A 21466-nucleotide genomic window follows, 5' to 3' on the forward strand; every position below is an offset into this window, starting at 1 on the left:
TCATATAGGGCAGATTTGGGGGATCAAACACTTTTGCACAACTTGTCTGCCCTTTGCAATAATAATGAGCCCTGAATTGAGTGCAAAAAGAAAAGAAAAATCAGGTTGCAAATGACTTGAATTGTTGCATTGGAGTCTATGGGAGCAAAGTCGTGTGTGAATTGTGCCCAATAAACTCATTAGATGCGATTTTGCAATAAGACCAAAGTTCCCTTCCAGCTCTGGTCCAATTGTATAATAAGAGGTGATGTCAGCAATGACGAGCCGGTCACCGCTTCACCGGGGCTATACCGGGTCACCTCACCCCTCCCCCTCCGGTCACTACCGGCGGAAACTACAGCCCCGCCCACTACTTCTCGCTTTGACAGTTTATAGTGGGCGGAGACATAGAAGGGATGGGCGCCGGCGCTGATTGGCTGGGGCTGTTCCAGTCCCCGCCCTCTTGCTCTCCCCGCCCGTTGCTGTGGTGACGCAGTAGGCCGGCTGCTGTGCGGCTCTGCGGGGAGGTCGCTAGTATTCAACATGGCGGCGCGGGAGGAAGGGGAGCGCGGCGGGGCTGTGCTCCATTAACGGCCGGATTCCGCCACTGGAACGGAGAATATTCCTACCGAGGAGCGCAGGGAGGCAGAAGCGGCTCCACTTCCGGCTGAAGAAGTTAACTTTACGTCAGCGGCGCTTTACGACACCTCCTCGGTTGGTCACGGACGGAACTCCCTTTACCGGGCCCCAGGTGTCGGTAGATTCGGGCCTCTCCCGGGGCAGGGCGGAGGATGCCGCAGACCTGTCAGAGTATGGCTGGCTGTGGTCTGTGAGCCTGGGGCCCCCACACTGCAGCATCAGCTGTGCACGCTCCGGAGGCTGCCGCACGCTCCCGCCATGGATTAGCAGCTGGGGGCTTTCTATGGGACCAGTATGGGGCATTGGCTGCGGGACTGGGAGCAGAGTGTCCAGACTGCGGCCCCCTCTAACTAAATGTCTTATGATTTGGTGACAATAATCTCCGCACACGTCCGGAAGTCTCCAGCCTCTGGGGATCTGGAGTAGGGATTTATTTTTTTCCCTTTTTTTTTTTTTTTTCTTCTCCCCCCTCCCCTCTTTTATTATTGCCCCCCAACCTTCGTCCAGATGCCTTCAGCCTTCGCGATCTTCACCTGCCGTCCAAATTCCCACCCTTTCCAGGAGCGCCATGTCTACCTGGACGAACCGGTCAAGATTGGGCGCTCGGTGGCCCGGTGCCGGCCCGCGCAGAACAACGCCACCTTCGACTGCAAGGTGCTGTCCCGGAACCATGCGCTGGTCTGGTTTGATCACAAGACTGGCAAGGTAAATGAATGGATCCAGATGGGGCCGGCTCCGGAGATTTCTCATAATGTTCCTCTAAGGTCGGGCTATTCTGGATGCGGAGGTCAGGGGCGCTTTACTCGCCCGGGTAAAGAAGGATTGGGTTTCCTTAAAATGGAAATGTATGTACGGTTCATGGTATAGCCTTACACTTCCAGCTGCTGCCACCAGAATTGTCCAAGGCCCCGATTATAAATATTGGGGGGCATCCGTGTGGTCTGACCTAGTGGAGGCATCTCGCCCAATCTCAGCCTGCAGATTACATAGTGACAGGCACGCATAGGAGCCAATTTAACTTCTTGCAATAATTGTGGCGTACGTGTATCCATTGTGGATTATTGTGAATGGCGGACGCCTTGCATCGGCGCGGTGGCCAGCCCGGGTGGCGGACGCCTTGCATCGGCGCGGTGGCCGGCCCGGGTGGCGGACGCCTTGCATCGGCGCAGTGGCCGGCCCAGGTGGCGGACGCCTTGCATCGGCGCAGTGGCCGGCCCGTGGCGGACGCCTTGCATCGGCGCAGTGGCCGGCCTGAGACTTTACAAAGGTAGGAGGGTGGATCGATACTATGCTGGATACTAGGGTGATCAAAGTGGGGTAGTGCGTGTCTTATTAATACTAGATTTATTAGGCTGCGTTTCATATACAATACGTCAGAACGGAAGATGGAGAATATGGGATCTATATAGGGGACACCTGCGCCCCCCCCCCCCTCCCCATGGACCTCGTTGTTTGGTTCCATCGTAGAGGCTGTCGTTTTGCTACATGCGGACACTGGGGGGGGGGGGTGTGAATATTAGGGGGGGCGCGTGGAGAACATCACTCTATGTTCATATTGATCATGTCATAGACTGAGAATACACACATTGAGGCCAACTTATCAAGGTTATATCCAGGGGTCTAAATGGTGGGAAGTACGTATGATTGTGAAATAGTGGGGGGTTAGTATGATCGTCTAGTGTCCAAATAATGGGGGCACATATAAATTTTACCAGATCTAGAGTATGAATGCTGGGGGGGCATTTATGAATATCCCCCAGTTGGGAGTATAACTGGCGGAAGGCATGTGTGTATGACTGTCACTCAGCTGAGAGTGTAAATAATGGGGGGCTCCTATGTATGATTGTCACGGTTTAGGGTACAAATAGGGGGGACACATGAATTTCACAGAATTTGGAGTACAAATGGCGCATATTAATGTCATCCAGCCTTCAGTATGGGGGGGTATGTATGAATTTTACTTGGTCGAGAGAACAACAATCAGGCGTTATGTATGTATGATTGTCTCTACAGCACATATGGGGGAGACGCATTAATTTTCGCCAGATCTGGAGTATAAATAGTGGGGGGCTTGTCTGAATGTCATCTTGCTGTAAGTATTAGGGGCCTGTGTGAATGTCACCTGGGAGAGGGTATGAATAGATAAATAACGGGGGGCAGGTATGAATGTCATCTGACCAAGAGCACCACAGGTGGGGGCAGGTATGAATGTCATCTGACCAAGAGCACCACAGGTGGGGGCAGGTATGAATGTCATCTGACCAAGAGCACCACAGGTGGGGGCAGGTATGAATGTCATCTGACCAAGAGCACCACAGGTGGGGGGCAGGTATGAATGTCATCTGACCAAGAGCACTACAGGTGGGGGGCAGGTATGAATGTCATCTGACCAAGAGCACCATAGGTGGGGGGCAGGTATGAATGTTATCTGACCAAGAGCACCACAGGTGGGGAGCAGGTATGAATGTCATCTGACCAAGAGCAACACAGGTGGGGGGCAGGTATGAATGTCATCTGACCAAGAGCACTACAGGTGGGGGGCAGGTATGAATGTCATCTGACCAAGAGCACTACAGGTGGGGGGCAGGTATGAATGTCATCTGACCAAGAGCACTACAGGTGGGGGGCAGGTATGAATGTCATCTGACCAAGAGCACTACAGGTGGGGGGCAGGTATGAGTATCATCTGACCAAGAGCACCACAGGTGGGGGGCAGGTATGAATGAGCTGAACTAGCCGTTGTCTGTCCTGTGCACAGAGCTGCTCTATGCACCAGTATTTGGGGTAATCCGAGGGCGGACAAACCTCCCGAATAATGAGTGGTCACAGAGATGTCACCGGATGTGACGCCAGGCGGATGATCTGGGTCAGTAATGACTTTACCTGCTCCTTGAAGTAAATCAGAAGTTTCCTGTTGAGTCCACCGGTCATTCCTGCGTCTGGTTTCCAATCCACTTTTTGGCAATTGTTCATCTGCGGCCATTTAAATGAGCGATTGTTTAAAGGTATTCTCCAAGATCTTGGCTGCAAAAAGAAAAAACAAATCTTCCTGGTTCTGGAGAATCACATGATACGTATCAGCCAATCAGTTATTCTGAAAAACTGTCTGCAAGAAAAGAGTCCTGGGCGACATATGTTGTGCTGGGGTCTTTTATCGGGGGCTCAGGTGCAGTGTGCACCACATTGCTCATTCATTATTTAGCTTTATGGGGTAAATCAGATACGGCTTGTAGATTGTGCCGGCTGGGAGTCATTGTCTTCAGCTTGTCCTCTGGCCACCAGGGCATATGACCTGTGGCCTGGTGAAGCCGGGGACTTGCCGCTGATGTTATATTTGTAGGTGACGTACTTTAGAAGGTCTTGTACTAGTGAACAATGCTCGGCATGTGCCACGTTCTCCGTTGTACAGAGGTGATGCTTCACATACCCTGCCAGGAGCGGTGACAGTAATGGTTCGGCCTGGCATGTGCCTACATATAAACAGGGTTACTATCATATTTTTACACTTTTTTTTTTCTCTTTTGGTGTAGGTTTCTGCTCCTTAATCGTCGGGTTTGCCCCTAATGATCCAAAAGGGTCATAAAATAAATAAATCTTTATTTTTATATAGCGCCAACTTATTCCGCAGCGCTTTACATACATCAGGAACACTGTGCCCATTGGGGCTCACAATCTAAATTCCCTATCTGTATGTTTTTGGAGCAGCCGGACCCCCATGAATCAGACACAACCCCCCCTTACAAATCCAGATTTTAATCCGGCCCCATCCAAAAGTAAAGACCTGGTAATGAGTGCCACCTTCGTCCATCCTCATACCTTCCCAGCCTAAAAATATCATCCTAAAACCTGCCGTGCTGATTCATGTGACTGTAACAGGTTCCTCTGCTCATTCCTGTGCATGAGCCGGAAGGTGAGGGCTGCGGCAGGTGACGTGATCCAGCGTGTAAAGCCAGGACACTTTATATTAGGGGAGCGCTGGAGGCGCGGAGGGGAGAACATCACTTTTTAACTAATGTCTGGCTTTTTTCTTGGCCTAGCCGGGTACTCCCCTCACCGTGGCTCTAAATGGGGAACTGAAAGCTGCCGCTTACAGGTGTTGTGCCACGTCTTCTCTGTACGAGGGGAATATTTCCTTTCTCTGTAGTATTTGGGGGGGGGAATTATGTCCCATTAATGTTATCTATAGTGTGATCATTACTGATTAATAGGATTGGTCGCTGGCTGTGTAGATCCTGTAAGGCTCAGTGCACATTGCTTTTAAGCTTTAGGGCGGCTTCAGATAAATGAATTTTTCGTCCCATGTGTAAAGCAGAAGCCACATTAAGGCTATATTCACACATCAGTTTTTTGGCATCAGGCACAATCCGACGTGTGCCTGATGCAACGGATCCGGCGCAGAATATGCAAAAACTGATCCGGCACATCTGTTTCATCCGTTTTTTTTTTTGCTTTTTTCCTGGATCCGTTTTTACAATAAATTGGAGCATGCTCAGTTTTAAAAAAAAAAACAAAACAGATCCAGTGGCTGCATCCGATTTTTGCCGCATCGCGCTGGGTCCGGCGTCCATAGGCTTCCGTTGTAAATTACGCTGGATCCGGCGCAATACTTTTTTTTTTTTTTTTTTTTTTTCCAGAGACAAAAAACGTTCAATGAAACGTTCCATCTGGCCGCCGCATTGAGTAATTACGCCGGATTTGTCATAAAACGGATGCAACGCAAGGCCATCAGGCACAAATCCGGCGCGAATACAAATCAATGGGGATACAACTGATTCGTTTTTTTCCAGATTGTGCCTGATGGAAAAAAACTGATGTGTGAACCTAGCCTAAGGCTAGGTTCACACTTCCGTTAAATTGAATCAGTCACAATCCGCTGCTCTGGTAAACATCGGAATCCGTTTAGCGGATTCCGTTGTTCCCATAGACTTGTATGAGCGGCAAATTGTGACTGATGCCCTTGCGTTGCACCCTCTGCCCGACTGATCAGTCGTGGAACGACTGACCGCCGGGGAAGATTAACGCAGCCTGTAACGTTTTTTTGAGCAGTGCAATCCTTCGGACTTTGCTGCGCATGCTCTCTGGCTCCCTGCACACATCACCAGCTTTGCTTGGTTACCCGATATTTACCCTGGTTACAGTGCAAGGAGCCAGCGCTAAGCGGTGGACGTCGTCTCTGTCGGCCGGACAAACATTTTACAACGGATCCATCGCACAACAGATGTAACATGAGGCCATCCGTCGCCGCAATCCATCGCTAATACTAGTCAATGAGAAAAAAACTGATCCAGCGCTGCATCTTTTTTTTTTTTAACAAAACGACGACTTGTGACTGATAAGCAAAAAACGGATGTGTAAAATAGGCCTTACCGGCTCAAGTAAATGGACTTGTTCACATGATGATTTTTAGACCCGATCAGTGTTTCAGTGTGAAAAATGAAACTACGGTAGCAGTGTTTTTTTTTTATTTTTTTTTTTTACTCCCCCCATCAAAGTCAATAAGTGCATTTTTGAAAAAAAAAAAAGCAGCGGGTGCCCTTTGGACCCAATTTATTGCTCAAATCACATAGCAAACTGAATTGGCCAATATACTGTATATTTTAAATGTCAATGTAAAAAAACCCAAAAATGGACGTGTGTATATGTGTATATATATATATATAATATATATATATATATATATGTGTGTATATATATATATGTATATGTGTATATATATGTGTGTGTGTGTGTGTTATAATTTACAGCACACCACGCAGGTGGGAAAGCATCCGTTTCTCCCGCTCGTCTGAGCCCAGTCTTGTGTCTGACACATTGGATTACCTTTGCTGCTTAAGGAGACCAAAAGATTGTCCTTGTTGCTTCTATCAGGGTAGTATGGACTTTTCAATATTGCCATTTGAAAAAAACCCAAACCATTTCCCCAGTGGGACCGTTGGGGACATTGTGATCCGGTGGCATACCTCCTCCGCACCGCCCTTCACGAGTATTTGCTGGGAAATCTTACTGACCCCGGATGAGAGGCTTGTAAAGTGCATGGAGCCTGATTCTGCTTATTAAATAACAGATTTCAATGTACGAAAATAGTCTCTTCCAAAACCGGAATCATCAACTTCATCCCAGAAGAGGGAGGTGGTGCGATGTAGAGATGAGACCGCTTTTTGGTAACACACTAATGGGGCAACCCCTTCTTAAATGCCGGAGTCCCCTGAGTAGTATAAGAAAAGCTTACGCTCCCCTCCTGCATCGGCGCCGATATAGCGCAGTCTGCACCGGCTCTGCCCGCGCTTACATGATCTAATAATCAGTGCTGCTGACAATCCGCTCCCGCTATTTCACATGACTTAAAAAAAGAGTGTGAGCACCGGCAGACCTAGCGGTGCAATCACTCGATCAGCGCCAATGCAGGAGGTAAGTATAAGGGTGCGCTCACATGAGCGTATATAAAATCGCCAAGCCAAAAAATTTGATAAGTTAAGTGTCTTTGTGTTTTTTTTTGTTTTTTTATTTTCTCACCTGGCATCCATATGTCATGCGAGTCTAGGTTGCTCTTTATTTTCTCAAAAAAAAATGCATGATGCTCGCCAACTTCTCTGGGTGATTTTCATATACGCTAATGTGAACGCACCCTTAGCTTTTCTGTTTTCACATGAGCACTCTGGCAATGAAAGGGAATCTGTCAGCAGGTTTTTGCTATGTAATCTCAGAGCAGTGTACTGTAGGGGCTTAGACCCTGATTCCAGTGATGCGTCACTTGCCGGTCTGCATGCTATCATTTTCATACATTCAGTTTTCTCTGCTACAGAGCTCAGAATGCTGAGCTATGTATAACCCCATCCATGCTACGGATTGGCAGCTTTGTTGGGCACTGTGCATAAGCAGAAAGCTACCAATCAATGGTGGGGTGTGGTTGGACCAGAAGACACCTAGTCCTATAGTGATAATCTCCTGCTGATAAAACACTGATTTTATAGAAACGGCAACACAGGCTAGTAAGTGACACATCACTGGAATCAGGGTCTCGGCCCTTATATCGTGCTGCTCTCAGATTACATAATAAGGCCCCCCAGGCCCTGCCCGGTCACTCCCTATTCCCCCGGTATTCCCCCTTACCTGTCCGGTCGCAGCGCTGATCCCCCGCGGCCCCCTCCTCCTTGACAGTGCACGCTGGCCGGTCACATGAGCAGAGCAGCTGACAGCCAGCACTGTGTTCAGTGTGAGCTGTGCTGGCTGCTCGGCATTCTGCAGCTGTGACCCGGGGAGAGTGGGTGCAGATTTTTGGCACCCACTCTCCTCAAATGGAGGGTCTGCCCTCCTAGAAAATGAGGAATACGTTCCCTGAACGTGCCCCCATATTCTAGAAGGTCCAGAGGCGACGTGGGACGTCCATATGGATTTCTGCGGACCCATTTTTTTCAATTTTTTTGATTAAATTGGAGAACAAGGGAATGATTTGGGGAGTGTTTTTTCTAATAAAAAATGTTTTGTCATTTTTTTTTTGCTTTTGTTTACTGTCAATTAGTTATGTCTGGTATCTAATAGACGCCGTGACATCACTAATTGCTGGGCTTGATGTCAGGTGACATTACACATCTGGTATCAACCCCATTTATTACCCCGTTTGCCAACGCACCAGGGCGCGGGATGAGTTGGGGCGAAGCGCCAGGATTGGCGCATCTAATGGATGCCCAACTTCTGGGGCGGCTGCGGCCTGCTATTTTTAGGCTGGGAAGAGTCCAATAACCATGGCTCTTCCCACCCTGAGACTACCAGACCCCAGCTGTCAGCTTCACCTTGGCTGGTGATCTAATTTGGGGGGACCCCACGTTATTTTTTTTTTTTTTTATTCTTTATTTATAAATAAAAAAAAAAAGCCTGGGGAGCCCTCCAAATTGATCACCAGACAAGATGAAGCTGCCAGCTGTGGTTTGCAGGCTACAGCTGTCTGCTTTACCCTGACTGGCTATCAAAAATAGGGGGACCCCACGCCATTTTTTTTTTTTTTTTATTGGATAAATACTAAGCTAGGCACCCTTTAGTGCCACATGAAAGGTACTAAAGGTGCCAGCTTAGAATATGCAGGCGGGGGTGGGACGTTATATATATTTGACATCCATTCATCCATTGACGCTTTTTAGGTTGTGTGCCCACAATCAGGGTTTGCAGCGTTATGGGCGCAGATTGTTTTCCCTGCGTCCATAACGCTGCGTTGTGCAGTAGAAGCACAGTGGAAGGATTTTTGGAGATCCCATGCCCACTGTGCTTCTTTTCTCCGCAGCATAAACTGAGCGGTGGCGCAGCTTCCCGAGCCTCAGCATGTCAATTTATGCTGCGGAGACAAGAGTGCTCTCTGCAGGTAGAATAGAGCTCCACAGCAGCCTGAACCCAAATCGTGGGCATGGGCAGCTGCGTTCTCCCGTGGACAACACTCACATCTCTGCAGGAAGGCTGACACTGTGTACTATACGCCGTGTCGCTGGATCATGGCCACATAGCCTTAGGCGGGCTTTGCACACTACGACATCGCAGCCCGATGCTGCGATGCCGAGTGCGATAGTGCCCGCCCCCGTCGCAGCAGCGATATGTGGTGATAGCTGGCGTAGCGAAAGTTATCGCTACGCCAGCTTCACACACACACTCACCTGCCGTGCGACGTCCCTGTGGCCGGCGACCCGCCTCCTTGTTAAGGGGGCGGGTCGTGCGGCGTCACTGCGACGTCACACGGCAGGCGGCCAATCAGAGCGGAGGGGCGGAGATGAGCAGGATGTCAACATCCTGCCCACCTCCTTCCTTCCGCATATCCTACGGAAGCCGCAGTGAGGCCGGTAGGAGACGTTCCTCGCTCCTGCGACTTCACACACAGCGATGTGTGCAGCCGCAGGAGCGAGGAACAACATCGGACCGTCGCGTCAGCGTAATCATGGATTACGCCGACGCTGCACCGATGATACGATTACGACGCTTTTGCGCTCGTTAATCGTATCATCCAGCCTTTACACACTGCGATGTCGCATGCGATGCCGGAAGTGCGTCATTTTCAATTTGACCCCACCGACATCGCACCTGCGATGTCGCAGTGTGCAAAGTGCCCCTTAGGCCCCTTTCACACGTCAGTGATTCTGGGACGTTTGTGCTTTTTTTTAAACGTACCAGGATCACTGACATACGCAGGCTCATTATAATGAATGGGTCTGCTCACACGTCAGTGATTTTTCACTGCACGTGTCTCCGTGCGGCGTACCCGCGTGTGCGTGATTGCCGCACGGAGACATGTCCATTTTTTTTCTGGCATCACTGATGTTCCACGGACCACGCAGTGGTGTGGTCCGTGAAACACGTGCCAGAAAAAAACGTGCTTTTAAAATAAAAATCATTTTAACTCACCCGGCGTCCAGCAATGTCCTCTGCAGCCTGTTCTCCCTGCTGCTTCTGAGCTGGCTCATTATTGTCGCGCATATTCATTATGCACGACACAGCTGACCCGGAAGCAGCTGCTGCGGGGGTCAGCGCCGGCCGGATGCTGCACCGCGGGAGCGATCAGCACCATGGAGAGCGGGAGCGGGCGCAGGTGAGTGAATCTCTAAGTGCAATCACGGGCCACGGAGAACGGAGCCCGGATTGCACTTAGACAACCCACGTGTGCCGAGATTCACGGCACACGGAGGGACATGTGCGTGTTTTACACACCAGTGAAAAACGTCTGTGTTTTTCACTGACGTTTGAAACGGGCCTAAAAGTGAGAATATTGTTGCTACAGCAACATTTTGGGTGAAGTAGCTGTGGATTCAAAATGCTTAATATACACCTGAATAAAATCCTTGAGGGGTGCAGATTCCAAAATGGGGTCACTTGTGGGGGTTTTCTGACGTATAGGTACCCAAGGGGCTCGGTGCGCGAAGTTTATTTCAACTTTTCCAAAATTCAAATGGTGCTCCTTCCATTCCAAGCCCTCCCATTTATCCAAACAGAATGTGGAGAAGGAAATGACATCACAGGTTTTTTTTTCCCAAAGATCTGTGTTCAACCAACTTTATTAACACTGACAAGTCTTAAAAAACGCACCTAGAAAAACGCATGAGAAATGCATGCGTTTTCGATGCCTTTTTCTCAAAAAGCATTGTTTACAATTCTCCCCTCTGCCAGAGGGTGCGTTTTTTTCCGCGCTGAAAAAAAGCAACGTGTGCACATAGCCTAAAAGCCTAATGACCGATTCCTTTCCAGAATGATTTAAGTAGTAAACTTATTTGAACATTTACACCATAAAAATACTATATGGATCACAGCAACATTTCCGGACAAATCTGTGATATTTTCAGAATAAATTGCCGTTAATTCCGCAGCGCCGCTGTTTCCGTTGCCGATACGCCGCAGCTTGTGTATGAGATTGTGACGCAGCGTCCACCTCCTGATTGATGTGATTGGAGGAGTTGAGCGGTGACTTTCACTCTCCTGTGATGACGCTTTCCTCTCCCCGGACAGGTCGTGCATTAATGAGACGAGCGGAACATTTTCTTCCCGTAGTATAAACATCTCCCTACTCCACATAGTGACTGATGGGGTAAACCTCGTCCTGTTTATATCCCCTCCACATCCTCCGCTGCTGCAGATTGCTCTCGTGCGGTGGTTTTGGATATCCTACATAATGCAAAGCCTGTAACCTCATGGAGGAACGTCTGCACTTACATGGTTAATATCCTGCAGCCGCACCCTTGGATACAAATGACATGATCTTCCCTTCATCATACTTAACCGACTTTTCTCAGAATACATTGTTCTGTATCTCCGAGAGCGAAACGCTCATGATCAGCAGAGCTGTGTTATTTCACTTTGGTGGGGTCCTCCTCGGGATACTTGCAGGGCGTTCCTGCTTCTCTATTTTATTTTTTTAAGTGATTCTCAACCGAAAATTTGACCTAAAATGAGAGCAAAAGTATATTCAGCCTCTGTGTGCGCGCCGCCTCGATTTTGTCTCCTATTTATACAGTTAAGGGCTGAAAGCGCTGACAGCTCGATGCTGGTGGATTTACTAACAGCATGTAGCATCATTTTGGGCCAGGTAACGCCGCAGCATTTCTGAGAATAACCTATTTAAATGCCGGCTGGGAGCCATGCTGCTTGGGTGACTAGTCAAAGAGGCGGTCCCATCAGCTTGTCCCCGCCCCTGAGTGACAGGTCTCTCCCTGTGCGGATCTGTGAAGCAGTTAGCTCAGGAGACCGGCTCCTCTGATCCGAACACTTTGTGTTTTCATGGATGTGTGAAACCAGACTTTGGTGTACGGACGCCTTTAGCAGAGACTGAATTTAATAGCTCTTCCAATGGTGGTCACTTCTGCTCTAGTTTTCTTAGGATGCTGCTTTTTATGCTTTCAGAGTTGTTAAAGGGATACTTAGAGAAACCCCGTACTGTGGAAATTGATCAGCAGTGAGGTGTGAGCACTACCATGCTCCAGTACTGGTAACTAGTGATGAGCGGGCACTACCATGCTCCAGTACTGGTAACTAGTGAATGAGCGGGCACTACCATGCTCAGGTGCTCAGTACTGGTAACTAGTGAATGAGCGGGCACTACCATGCTCGGGTGCGCAGTACTGGTAACTAGTGGTGAGCGGGCACTACCATGCTCAGGTGCTCTGTACTGGTAACTAGTGATGAGCGGGCTCTACCATGCTCGGGTGCTCAGTACTGGTAACTAGTGATGAGCGGGCACTACCATGCTCGGGTGCTCAGTACTGGTAACTAGTGATGGGCGGGCACTACCATGCTCGGGTGCTCTGTACTGGTAACTAGTGATGAGCGGACACTACCATGCTCAGGTGCTCAGTACTGGTAACTAGTGATGAGCGGACACTACCATGCTCGGGTGCTCAGTACTGGTAACTAGTGAATGAGCGGGCACTACCATGCTCAGGTGCTCAGTACTGGTAACTAGTGATGAGCGGGCACTACCATGCTCCAGTACTGGTAACTAGTGAATGAGCGGGCACTACCATGCTCAGGTGCTCAGTACTGGTAACTAGTGATGAGCGGGCACTACCATGCTCAGGTGCTCTGTACTGGTAACTAGTGATGAGCGGACACTACCATGCTCAGGTGCTCAGTACTGGTAACTAGTGATGAGCGGACACTACCATGCTCGGGTGCTCAGTACTGGTAACTAGTGAATGAGCGGGCACTACCATGCTCGGGTGCTCAGTACTGGTAACTAGTGATGGGCGGGCACTACCATGCTCGGGTGCTCTGTACTGGTAACTAGTGATGAGCGGACACTACCATGCTCAGGTGCTCAGTACTGGTAACTAGTGATGAGCGGACACTACCATGCTCAGGTGCTCAGTACTGGTAACTAGTGATGAGCGGACACTACCATGCTCGGGTGCTCAGTACTGGTAACTAGTGAATGAGCGGGCACTACCATGCTCAGGTGCTCAGTACTGGTAACTAGTGATGAGCGGGCACTACCATGCTCCAGTACTGGTAACTAGTGATGAGCGGGCACTACCATGCTCGGGTGCTCAGTACTGGTAACTAGTGAATGAGCGGGCACTACCATGCTCAGGTGCTCAGTACTGGTAACTAGTGATGAGTGGGCACTACCATGCTCAGGTGCTCAGTACTGGTAACTAGTGATGAGCGGACACTACCATGCTCGGGTGCTCAGTACTGGTAACTAGTGAATGAGCGGGCACTACCATGCTCGGGTGCTCAGTACTGGTAACTAGTGAATGAGCGGGCACTACCATGCTCGGGTGCTCAGTACTGGTAACTAGGGATGAGCGGGCACTACCATGCTCGGGTGCTCAGTACTGGTAACTAGTGATGAGCGGGCACTACCATGCTCAGGTGCTCAGTATTGGTAACTAGTGATGAGCGGACACTACCATGCTCGGGTGCTCAGTACTGGTAACTAGTGATGAGCGGGCACTACCATGCTCGGGTGCTCAGTGCTGGTAACTAGTGATGAGTGGGCACTACCATGCTCAGGTGCTCAGTACTGGTAACTAGTGATGAGCGGGCACTACCATGCTCGGGTGCTCAGTACTGGTAACTAGTGATGAGCGGACACTACCATGCTCGGGTGCTCAGTACTGGTAACTAGTGATGAGTGGGCACTACCATGCTCAGGTGCTCAGTACTGGTAACTAGTGATGAGCGGGCACTACCATGCTCGGGTGCTCAGTACTGGTAACTAGTGATGAGCGGGCACTACCATGCTCGGGTGCTCAGTACTGGTAACTAGTGATGAGTGGGCACTACCATGCTCAGGTGCTCAGTACTGGTAACTAGTGATGAGCGGGCACTACCATGCTCGGGTGCTCAGTACTGGTAACTAGTGATGAGCGGGCACTACAATGCTCAGGTGCTCAGTACTGGTAACTAGTGAATGAGCGGGCACTACCATGCTCGGGTGCTCAGTACTGGTAACTAGTGAATGAGCGGGCACTATCATGCTCGGGTGCTCAGTACTGGTAACTAGTGAATGAGCGGGCACTACCATGCTCGGGTGCTCAGTACTGGTAACTAGTGAATGAGCGGGCACTACCATGCTCGGGTGCTCAGTACTGGTAACTAGTGAATGAGCGGGCACTATCATGCTCGGGTGCTCAGTACTGGTAACTAGTGAATGAGCGGGCACTATCATGCTCGGGTACTTGTATCGAGCAGTCAGATGCTTGGATGGGCGTGACTCGAGTATAATGGAAGTTAATGGGGAACGTGAACATTTTTCCTGCTGATCTGCTGGAATAATGCTCGAGTCCCCCATTGACTTCCATTATGCTCGAGTTGAGCCTGTCCGAGTATCCATCTGCTTGTTGAGTATCTGAGCATGATAGTGCCCACCTGTCACTAGTGACCACCGCTCCTATAGATAGTGAATGGGGCAGTGGGTGCACATGCTCAGTACTGCTCTAGTCACACAGGCGACTTTGAGATAAGTCGAAGTGGCCTGAATGGAAATGGACAGATTTTTTTTTTTCTTTTCTTAATATAGATTATGATACAGTAAAAACAAAGACGTTTTTTTTTTTTTTTTTTTTAAATAGAAATTTAAAAAACCATCGTGAATGGGTAATGTTCTGATCTTGCACAGTCATGTGCTTTGCAAAGGATTGGATCGTTGCTTTTGTCCTGAAGAACCCTTTAAACTTTTATATGGAACTGAAAACCTTTTGTCCCGGTGTATAGAGCTTTGCCGGGGGATGTAGTCATCGCTCCATGCTGGGAGTTGTAGTTCTGATTTCTTCTGTAATGACTGTGTCCGGTGAGATATCGGCTCCTTTGCTTTCTGGCAATGCCGTCATTCTGTCTGGCACTAATATTGTGTGATGTTGATTTTGTTGGGGACGGATTTTCCGGGTGCACCGTCATTTTACTGACCGATGCACAGGAATGTGACGCAGCAGGACCGCGCATTGGGATCAGGCTGCGCGGCGCTGACTGACGCGCTCCTGCTGTCTGCTGATCTCTAATGCACTTGTCACCCAGTGTTTTTTTTTTTAATTTTTTTATACTTGATGATTATTCTTCGCCAGGGAACTTTTTTTGTTTCTCTAACCCTCCCCTTTTTAATTTTTCCCCCCAAACCCCCTCTACACACTAATTTGGGGATACGAGTTGGTACTCATGATCCTTCCCAGATAATGATCCGTAATTCTAAAAGGTTTTTCTGCACCATATGAACGGATATACCGTAACTAGAATTCCTTAAAGGGGAAATCCCACCTTAAATTATTGTCCTGATTGCTGGGACGGCCAGTGATCAGCTGTGGGGACCCCAGGCAGGTAGTGTTCCTGCATCGCCCCCTCTGGAGAAATGGAGAATTACACAATGTTCATTTAAAACAAGTACAGGACCGATGCCCCCGCAGACGGTATTTGTGACCCTCCCTGCTCTGGACAGAAGACACTGAGGCTCCTAGAAGGGTACAAAGAAATGAGGGGTGTAAGGCTAGTTTCACACTTGCGTTGAACGGTATCCATTGCATTGCGTTGTGTGACGGATGCAACGGATGTGTTGCATATAGTGGCACAACGGATGCTGCAAAACAACGGAATCCGTTTTGATTTATTTATTTTTTTAATTTTATTATTTTTTACAGTTTTGCCGGCGGCAGACTATTGTGAACGATCAGCTGATCGCTCCCTGCAGCCGGCCGCCGGCTGAGCGCTCCCTGCAGCCGGCCGCCGGCTGATCGCTCCCTGCAGCCGGCCGCCGGCTGAGCGCTCCCTGCAGCCGGCCGCCGGCTGAGCGCTCCCTGCAGCCGGCCGCCGGCTGAGCGCTCCCTGCAGCCGGCCGCCGGCTGAGCGCTCCCTGCAGCCGGCCGCCGGCTGAGCGCTCCCTGCAGCCGGCCGCCGGCTGAGCGCTCCCTGCAGCCGGCCGCCGGCTGAGCGCTCCCTGCAGCCGGCCGCCGGCTGAGCGCTCCCTGCAGCCGGCCGCCGGCTGAGCGCTCCCTGCAGCCGGCCGCCGGCTGAGCGCTCCCTGCAGCCGGCCGCCGGCTGAGCGCTCCCTGCAGCCGGCCGCCGGCTGAGCGCTCCCTGCAGCCGGCCGCCGGCTGAGCGCTCCCTGCAGCCGGCCGCCGGCTGAGCGCTCCCTGCAGCCGGCCGCCGGCTGAGCGCTCCCTGCAGCCGGCCGCCGGCTGAGCGCTCCCTGCAGCCGGCCGCCGGCTGAGCGCTCCCTGCAGCCGGCCGCCGGCTGAGCGCTCCCTGCAGCCGGCCGCCGGCTGAGCGCTCCCTGCAGCCGGCCGCCGGCTGAGCGCTCCCTGCAGCCGGCCGCCGGCTGAGCGCTCCCTGCAGCCGGCCGCCGGCTGAGCGCTCCCTGCAGCCGGCCGCCGGCTGAGCGCTCCCTGCAGCCGGCCGCCGGCTGAGCGCTCCCTGCAGCCGGCCGCCGGCTGAGCGCTCCCTGCAGCCGGCCGCCGGCTGAGCGCTCCCTGCAGCCGGCCGCCGGCTGAGCGCTCCCTGCAGCCGGCCGCCGGCTGAGCGCTCCCTGCAGCCGGCCGCCGGCTGAGCGCTCCCTGCAGCCGGCCGCCGGCCGGGCGCTCAACTGAACGTTCGGCCACCGCGAGCCAAAATAAAGTTTGTGATTTTAAAAAAAAAAAAAAGAGCATGCGCAGTAAAATCCCGAGGATTCCGCTGCTCAAAACAACGTTACATGCGTTCCTCCCGCTGGGCGGAAGCAACGGAGCGTCGCCCAGCGGAAGCAACGCAGGTCCTTTTGGTACAATCCGTCAACCATACAAGTCTATGGGAAACATACAAGTCTATGGGAAACAGCGGACTCCGTTAACGGATTCCGCTGTTTTCCAAAAAGGCGGATTGTAATGGAAGGAAAACAACGCAAGTGTGAAAGTACTCTAAACTGAACAATCCTTATAAAGAGGCTCTCTGGTTCCTAAAAATTAGATTAGCCCCCCCCCATTCCTTACCTGCTGCTTCGTGCTGTTGGCCCTTGTTTACAGAGGAAAAGCAGCGCCGTCCGGTCTACATATGATTGCTGCATCCACTGGTGAGGCTTTAGCACTCTTGTGCCATCTACGTTGACATAACCGCTGAGCTCAATGATTGTCTGCAGCGGTCACGTGGATGTCTCCACTGCAGCTTTGTACATCAAGAGCAGCGCCATCGGCTTCTGCTGGTTAATATGGCTTATTTTTATTATTTTAAAGTTGACTCAAGATTGGCTTCAGTTTGTTTTTTTATAAAATTGGGCATCCCTGTAATATTATACATAAGACCAAAGTTTTGTTATTGGGGATTCCCTATTGTAAATAGTGCAAGTAGTCTGAAAATGTATAGTTTATCTAAAAAAAAAAGTTTCCATATTGATGGGGATAACTAATGTATTGCTGGGGTGTAACATGTGGGACCCCCAAGACATCCCAAGAACGGGGATGTGCAGTGACCTGCCCTGAATGGAGCGGAGGTGCTCCTGCTTGGCCTCAATGGGTCTCCTAAAGAAAGCTAAGCGCCGTACCAGTCCAATAGACAATGACTAGAGCAGAGGCCGAGCATGAGCACCGGACTGCTCTTGGGGTCTCGGAGCCCCTTGCGCTCTACTGAAGGGGGTCCCAGTGGTCAGACCAATTTTGTGAATAACCATTTACATTTTTGAAACTTTTTCCTGCAAAATGTTCCTCTGATGTGAATATTTTTCGTGTGGATCTTTACTGTTTTGTGTTGTTGTTGTGATTTCAGATGTTTTTTTGACCCAGTTCCCAGAAAAATGAAAGCTTGTGCTCCGAGGCAAGGTCTGATGTTTTGCAGTTCTTGCCCTACATACGACGGATTATATTTACTAATTATTTTGGTATTTCTCTTACACTGGTGACATTGTCCATCATACGAAGGTCTCTTACGTCTGTGGAGCCGGATTGCAGATGGTGTCAGAAATGGCGGACTGACTGGTACCGGATGTATGACGTTTGTTGGGCGCGGTGGGGTCCGTCACCTATGGTGGATCTGGCTTTTCTCTTGTTTTGCGCCTGTGACCAAGCAGAACTAAATATGTAATAAAGCAAAAAACCCACCCCAGATGTTAGATAAGTCAAACGAGGGGACATAGAAGGGGCTACTTGTGGTGACAATAAGGAAATCTCACGTGTCACCTCCTTCTAAAACTTTATTTAATTTAGGTCACTCCTCAACCTCATTGAAAGTGCCAGAACACCACTATACAATTTTATACACAAAGAAAATGTGGTATGAATCCTTTTAAATAAAAATAATCTTTATTATAATTGCACTAAAATTAATACAGCAAGTGAGTCCTCAAGGGGTTAACTGAACTGCTGGAATAGGTCAATAACAGTAATTGTGGACAGTTTACAACATGAATTACATACAGAAGGATCAGTGTTTTGATCATAACTATCAAGGATGTAATACAGTGGATTATACGTAAACACACACTGAAATTTCCTATTAATACTGTTTGATGGTAATGTACCCAACCTCAAACATTGCCAATTGTGATCACTTATCTATGTGTCATATCCATATAGTCGTTGTGGTATAACCAGAGCCTTGCTCACATAGCTAAGGACAATAAAATAGTTATAAACGGCATAACCACAGGCTACAATTTATCCACAGTTATAGTAATGAACACTACTGACCACTTCACAGCAAGTCCAGGCAACCGCCAGTCCCTACGCGCGTTTCACCTCTTCTTCAGGGGACGTATGGTGGACTGTGTGCAGGTCAGGTATATATAGTATAATGGATTAGTCTTAATTGGGAGAGGATGAACTTCCTGCAAGTCTGCACAACCAGAATCAAGCCTTGCTATAGGAAGAGTCAGATGTCAATCAATGACGTAGTTGTACTCTGACATATAAACAGCTGTGAGTAACACACATGACTACTATTTAGCCTAGCCGCCGGTAATCACATAGTGTGCCTTCGCTAATGAGATGTGTCTCTTAGCAACGAAGGACGCCATGTCCGATGACTCTAACAAGGGGGCCGAGTCAACCCCGTCCTCATGTGCTTTCGCTAATGATATGTCTCCCAGCAACGAAAAACGCCATGTCCGATGACGCTAGTATGGGGGGCAGAGTCAGCCGCGTCATAGGACGTGACGTTTATGGTACCGACCACCCAGCACATACACGTCATCGAATAAACTGTATGTTAATGTAGTGCCGTCCTATCATAGCGGACGCTGGTAAGGGGCAGAGTCAAGCTAGTACACCCACATCACAGGACGTGACGTCTGTTTCCGGTAAGGTCCGCCCCTCACCTCCGCGTCATTAGATGAAGCGTGTGTTGTTATGGTAACACTAGATAACAACGTCTTGTTAGTATTATAGTCAATCCGCTTGCCCCGCGCCAACGGGCATGGCAAGCGTTACTGCAGTAACAGAGGGCGTCTGGCTGGTAGGTGTATGTCACATACAGCAAACCAAGTTAAATTATATTGTAGGGGCATAAACACAGGGTCGGTCAGTGTGGCGGCAGCACTCGTAGTCAGACAGCCTTAATTGACATGTTAACAGAGACCCAAAACCCATTTATTTATGGGCAAGTGACATGATTCATCCACTTAGCTGGAAGCTCATATTCAAAGTGACGAGAGACATGTAACTATAAAAGTCGGGCTATCCAAACCTTGTAACCTATGCAGCCGTACAACCAATTTATACAAACTCTAGTAACAGCCAAAGCAAATATACGGACTAAAGCACAAGTTAATCACTAAAAACCTCACCCATTTCCAAATTTAAATAAACCCATCACAACACCGCATGCCAGGCTTCAAGCCCATGCCTATAACCCGTTCCACATATCAAGGTCATGTTTATATTGCAACAGAGAGAACCCAATTCTAAACTAAGCCACATCTATCTAAAAGTGTCAATAATATTTCACTCAGGCATAGATAATGTTCAACAATACAGTTCTAAAACTTGTAGAAAGTTCTTGAGTCTTCAGGACTTGCCACAATCTTCATGGCCACCTTTTTGGACTTGTATTCTTGGTGGGGATATTCATAGTCCAGTAGGTTTGGGATGTGAATGATCGCATAGGAAGCCCCTGAGGTGCAGATGTTTCGCCAACCGCTGTGTCATTTATAGGGGTTCTTAAAATGTAATCCCGTAGAGGTGGTCTCCAGGAGCTCATCAGTCACGGTGGGTCATTATTGTGTCACTAGCGACTGCTTTTAATAATTGGTGCTTGTCATATGTACAGATTACACTCACATTTGCTGCCTTTGAGGTGGGTGAAATGCAGAATATTTCGGGCAAGTTTCAGATATTAAAATCGTCACCATGCCCAGAAATGTGCACTTATGTTTTGCCTGCTGAAAGGCGGCAGGAGCTGACTATGAAGTATGGAGCTCACACCTGCGCTTCATTACCTAATTTGCCTATATAACCTGAGACAAGGAAACCCGAACCCCTGAAGAAGCTCATTATAGAGGTGAAACGTCACTGCCATTGTGGTATTGTTGCCTGAGTCATCTGTAGATAAGTATAGTTCATGCTTTTCCCCCGTGTGTCCTCCTTGTGTCTTCTATAGTGTTCATTGGGGTTGACAAAAATCTCTTCCCACCCGTTCCCTATTTGGGGTCCAGCACTAGGGATACCTAGGGTCAGGTATCCGGCTTGGTGCATAGGTGCGGAACCGATCTACGGTGGTGATGGACCCCAGGGACCAGCAGTAGGTTTGGTCAGGGGTCACCATCTCCCCCTTCCCTAGATGCAGGGGTCACTTTCCCTTACCCTTCGCCGCTCGCTTGGTACTTGCCCATACCTAGTGTGGGCTTAAGTCTTTCCAGGACTTCAGTATTGAACCTTTTTAAAATAGGTGATCAGATCAGTGGCAGGAAGCAAAGACTGTGCAGAGCCAGGATACTATAGCGCCACACATTGTGTAGTGGCCGCTCTCGGTACTGCAGCTCCCATTGAAGCTTTTATCTATTGTAGGCCCGTGTGGAGGGTGACCGGGGTCTCCATGATCTAAGCACTCCATAGTGACGCAGCGGGTTCTGATATTACCGTGTTCACACTTGTCCTACACTAGCTCCTCGGGGGGGTTTGGAGGACTTGTCTTCTCTCCTCGGGGGGCATCATTGAGTCTTGGCGCCCAGGACCCTCTTGCCAGTTTACAATTGGCGTTTATTGGACCAGTTTTTGCGCGTGCTCCCCACATACAGGCTATGTACTGGGGACCCCGTCTTCTAACCCTCACCGCTTCGCACTTTTCAGCATCGCTCAGATTTTTCCTCCTTCCATCTCATCAACCTCAAGACCTGACTCCTCACACGCGGCTGAGTGTATCCCTCCCCCGACAGGCGCCATTGTCGTTAGAGAATCCATATTCTTCCCGTCACCTGTCAGTGGGGTTAATATTG

The 21466-nt window shown here is 49.7% G+C and overlaps 1 protein-coding gene across 6 annotated transcripts in view; it reads left to right on the top strand.

Annotated features, from left to right (window-relative positions):
• The first annotated feature begins 484 nt into the window (after nt 1-484).
• SLMAP (sarcolemma associated protein) overlaps nt 485-21466 on the top strand; it is a 147708-nt gene continuing 126726 nt past the window's right edge. For 5 of the 6 annotated variants that reach the window (XM_075321330.1, XM_075321332.1, XM_075321334.1 and 2 more), the window contains exon 1: nt 486-1323. In XM_075321330.1, the coding sequence (XP_075177445.1) occupies nt 1126-1323 (198 nt within the window). In that variant the 5' untranslated portion in view covers nt 486-1125. Of the gene's footprint in view, nt 1324-21466 lie in introns of all 6 variants that reach the window. The other variant, XM_075321333.1, reaches the window with a different exon arrangement.

The sequence above is a fragment of the Anomaloglossus baeobatrachus genome, chromosome 8 (assembly GCF_048569485.1).
Source record: "Anomaloglossus baeobatrachus isolate aAnoBae1 chromosome 8, aAnoBae1.hap1, whole genome shotgun sequence".
In the NCBI taxonomy this organism is placed as follows: domain Eukaryota; kingdom Metazoa; phylum Chordata; class Amphibia; order Anura; family Aromobatidae; genus Anomaloglossus; species Anomaloglossus baeobatrachus.